Consider the following 4,472-nt stretch of genomic DNA (forward strand, 5'->3'; position numbering starts at 1 on the left):
CGCACACACAAACACACACACACACACACACACACACACACTTCTGATGCCACTGTGATTAATTACTGGGCTTTTCATAAGGTTTGAGGAGTTTGATTGGTCTTGAGATCGCTGCTCCTCTGGTGACCCATGCGACAGAATTCATTTCACAAATGGCTTTTCTATTAGATTGAGGGAGCGAGGAGGAAGATTCGATTGAATTCAGCTCCAGTCTGAACGCTGGATCAGATTCAAAACATGTTCCGGTCGCATGAGAACAGAACAAAAGAAATGAGCAGAACACAGAAGTTAAACTAGAATTTACTGAATTACCATTCTGAGCAATTCATCAGCTAATGGCTTTCTGGAAAATGGAATGTTCTTCTATCCTTGTCCATATATTTGTTTATACTATTTAATTTTGTTTATATTTTTTTGTGTATATAAAAAAAAATTGTTTACAACTTATGCACAGTGTTATTTTAGTCTTATTTGTATACTATTATATTTTTATCATTATTTAAAATTACCTTTTCTTTTTATTTTATTTGTAGTCTTTCTGTTTTAGCTGAGTTTGTGTATTTCCATTAATTCCAGTGCTTCAGTTTAAACTTGTTTGCATTAGTTGCAACATTTCTAATTTTCATTCACCTAGTTATTTTATTTCAGATTTCAAATAGCTAAAATGTTTTTAATAATTGACTTTGTCAAGCCATGATTCAAGGTTTCTTAACCAACCTTCGTTTCGAACTAATTTAGCTGGATTTGAGCTTGTTGTAATTCTGCTTTCTGAAATTCAGACTGAAATGCTGTATCCTGAAATGCTTGCCTCCGTTCAAATTTAAGAACTGAATTTGTAATTCTAAAAATCTTCTGGGTTTAGTTGTGAATTGAGCAGAACAGTGAGTGATGTTTGTGTTCATTTCCATTCAGTTCCAGTATTTGCCCGCTGGGATTGATTTCAGGGACATTTTTTTTAACCTTTTGCAAGGGCAGTTTTTCCATAATTACTTTATTAAATATATCTGTTTTTTTTTCATTAAAAATACTTAAATGGAACCAGCTACTTCAATCAGAATCCTATAGATTGTTACCAATCAAAAGTGATCAACATTAACAAAACCGCTTATAATGCAGTGTTTACATAAAAACAGGAGCTCGTTACAGGGCTGCAGCATTGTGACAAAAATCCTCATTGCTGATGAATGTTTTTGATATTGTAATAGTGATTATTAATGTGGACAGTCTGTGATACTGAAGCTGGAGACGAATGAACGTGTGAATGTCTTCACAGGGATCACATTTACACGGTGGACATCGAGACGGCCAATACAGAGGAGATCTTCTTCAGTAAGGTGAGTCTGAGGATAGAGTTCTGTGCGCAGCAAACTCTCTCTCTAAGAGCTTTATCTCATCAGGAGCCGGGTCTCGTGGCATGTGCGTGCGAAACCGGCTGATTGATGGGGATGGATCAGAGCGGCGTGTAGTTTAAGAGCTGTAATTGAGTCCAATCTATCGATCTGACATTGATTTGCTGTCCGCAGAAGCTGACGTGGAAGTCCAGACAGGCCGATGTGGACACCTGCAGGATGAAGGGAAAGCACAAGGTACAGCTGATGATGTCACCGAGGAGCGATGATGTCATAGATGAGTGATGATGTCACGGATCACACAGCTCTGCTTCTTGAGGAAAAAAAAAAGAAGAAAGGCCTAATATTAGGAAATTTGATGATGCTGAGTTCAAAAATATCCATTAAAAACTTTCCATGTATAGTTTTTCAACCAAAAAAAAGTGCATTAAAGCTGATATGTATCCGCTTTAATGCACTTAAGAAAATCGCAAAAGCAGCAAAATGACAAATATTTTCATTTTAATGTGCACGCTGCAAAGGAGTGGAACATGTTCAAATACTCCATTAAAGAACTTTATATAAACACAGGTTCATAAATAAATAAGCTTTTTTCCACAAGATCTGTGATTATCTGTGGCTGTTTGAATGCACTACAAGCAGAGAAAATCTGGCTCGTGTTTGCAAAAAAGGTCTAATATTACCTGATTCGAGTTCAAAAATATAAAAAAAAAAATTTTCCATGTGCAGTTTTTTCTCTAAATGAGAATGCAGATTTTTCAAATTATATACATGTACTGTATCAGCTTTAATAACTTATCAAAGCAAAAAGTCAAACGTCAGAAATGTCAGTTTTAATGATAAAGAAGCATTCAAAATGTGCAGAAAAATGTTTAAATACTCCATTTAATGTAAAAGAAAAATAAATCTACAAAGACATGTTTAGCTTAGCAAGCTTTTTTCTCAACAATATCTATAAGTTTGTCTTTGTTTGAGTGCAGTAAAAGCAGAAAACATCTGGCTCATGTTTGCATTTTCTTCTGTCTCTGGACATAATTCTGGATTAGTAATAAAATAATGCCATGCATGTGAAGATAGGCTGAGAGTTGAACAAACAGTTGTGATCTGGCTCAGAATCAGACAGAAATCATGTGTTTGTGGTGTTTTTCTGCTGAATAAGGGAGAATAAAAGACTAATTCACAGCACAAATGCTTGCAAAAGCAAAAATGCTATGAAATGCATCATATTTAGTGAGAAAGTGTGACATGCTCCAGCAAAACAGACACTATTTTTGGAATCAGCAGCCAAAATGAGTAAGAAACAAGCGTTGGATTTCATTCAGCAGATATGGTGTAATAAGTTCTCGTCTCGTTCCAGGACGAGTGCCATAATTTCATCAAGGTCCTGCTGCAGCAGAGCGACGACTCTCTGTTCGTCTGCGGAACCAACGCCTTTAACCCGTCCTGTCGGACCTACAAGGTGAGACTGCAGTGTTAGCGCGACCTCTGACCTCTGACCTCAGATACTCAAACGACAGAATGAAAGCGTCAGACAGCGATGGATAAGAGTGTACGAGTGATTGAGAGTTCTGAATGACACATGACGGTGATACAATGTTGCTGTGGGGATGTCCTTCTCTTTTCTTTTTAAATCCAGGTTATTATTTAGAAGAGAACAAGAATAACAATGCTCTTTTTAATCGTTGATTTAGGTGGTTACAGGCTTGCTTAAAGCCTTAAAGCTTGAACCTCGGTAATCGCTGCTTGTAGCTATATTATTACATTTTGTTTATATTTATTAAACAAGTAATATAAATTACCTATAAGTTTCTATATTTTTGCTTTTCTTTTATTTATAATTTTTTATTTTAACTTTTGCACAAATTTTTCCTTAAAAACCTTTCTTTAAAACATTTTTTGAATTTCAGTTCATTTTAATTCTACTTTCTTCAATTTAAATAGCAGTTCAATTTTTTTTTTAAATTTTTGACAGATGTGAATGAGAATTAATTTAGCTTTCAAGTGCATAATACATTATGCATTGCCTTAAAAAGCATTTCATGACATTAATTTTTTCCAACTTGTTTACGGCTGTTAAACCTGTTGAATAAAGCAGCTTTAATTCATGCTGAAGTGTTGATGTGAGTATTTTTGCTTTATATTGTTACATTGTAAAGTCACATTCGTTTCTATAGCGCTTTATACAATGCAGTTTGTTCTGAAAATAACAGAATCAGTGTTGCAAACTATATCATGAAGTCGCTCGTAATTCATCTCTAGTCAGTTCAGTGTTGGGGGTAATGCATTAATCAGATTACTTTTTTCAAGTAACTAGTAAAATTTACAATGAAATACCTGAGTTACTTTTTCAAATAAGTAACAGCAGTCACTTTGTTTTCTCATGTATTGACTGACATCTCTTCTGTCCTCATGTTGAGAGAAATCCGGAGTAAATGCAGAGACAGAGGCTCACTCATTTCACTTTTGGTGTGAAAGGAACTTTATAGTTGCTAAAAATATAAAAAAAATATATATATTTTTTGTTATTAAAAAACGAACAAGTAAAAAAAACAAAAACAAGCAAACCCAGCCCAGGTGACAAAAAGTAACACAAAAGTAACGTGTAATGTATTACTTTCTATAAAAAGTAACGCAATTAGGAATTAGATAACGCAATATTGTAAAGAATTACTTTTAAAAGTAACTTACCTAGGGCTGCGAAACGATTAGTTGCGATTAATCGATTCAAAATAAAAGTTTGTTTACATACTATATGTGTGAGTACTGTGTATATTTATTATATGTATATATAAATACACACACACATATATGTATATATTTTTTAAAAACTTTGTATGTATTTGTATGTAAACACTTGTATATAATTTATATTATATATAAATATAAATATTTTACATATAAATCTAACATATTTTCCCTTAATATATACATGTATGTGTGTGTATTTATATATACATAATAAATATACACAGTACACACACAAGTATGTAAACAAACTTCTATGTTGAATGTGATTAATCATTTTGCAGCCCTAAAAAAAATAAATATCTCTAAAAAAACTCTCTTGGCTTGCTCCCATCAGGGTTCAAATATTAAAAAAAAAAAAAAAAGTAATAAAAATGA

At 33.3% G+C, this 4,472-nt stretch overlaps 1 protein-coding gene across 8 annotated transcripts in view; it reads left to right on the plus strand.

Moving 5' to 3' along the window:
- LOC107663594 (semaphorin-6A-like) overlaps positions 1-4,472 on the plus strand; it is an 84,987-nt gene that overhangs the window by 35,771 nt on the left and 44,744 nt on the right. For all 8 annotated transcript variants that reach the window (XM_016453825.1, XM_016453826.1, XM_016453827.1 and 5 more), the window contains exons 4-6: positions 1,274-1,334; positions 1,524-1,586; positions 2,707-2,808. In XM_016453825.1, the coding sequence (XP_016309311.1) occupies positions 1,274-1,334; positions 1,524-1,586; positions 2,707-2,808 (226 nt within the window). The remainder of the gene's footprint in view (positions 1-1,273; positions 1,335-1,523; positions 1,587-2,706; positions 2,809-4,472) is intronic.

Source organism: Sinocyclocheilus anshuiensis, unplaced genomic scaffold, assembly GCF_001515605.1.
Source record: "Sinocyclocheilus anshuiensis isolate Anshui unplaced genomic scaffold, SAMN03320099.WGS_v1.1 scaffold2586, whole genome shotgun sequence".
Taxonomy (NCBI): domain Eukaryota; kingdom Metazoa; phylum Chordata; class Actinopteri; order Cypriniformes; family Cyprinidae; genus Sinocyclocheilus; species Sinocyclocheilus anshuiensis.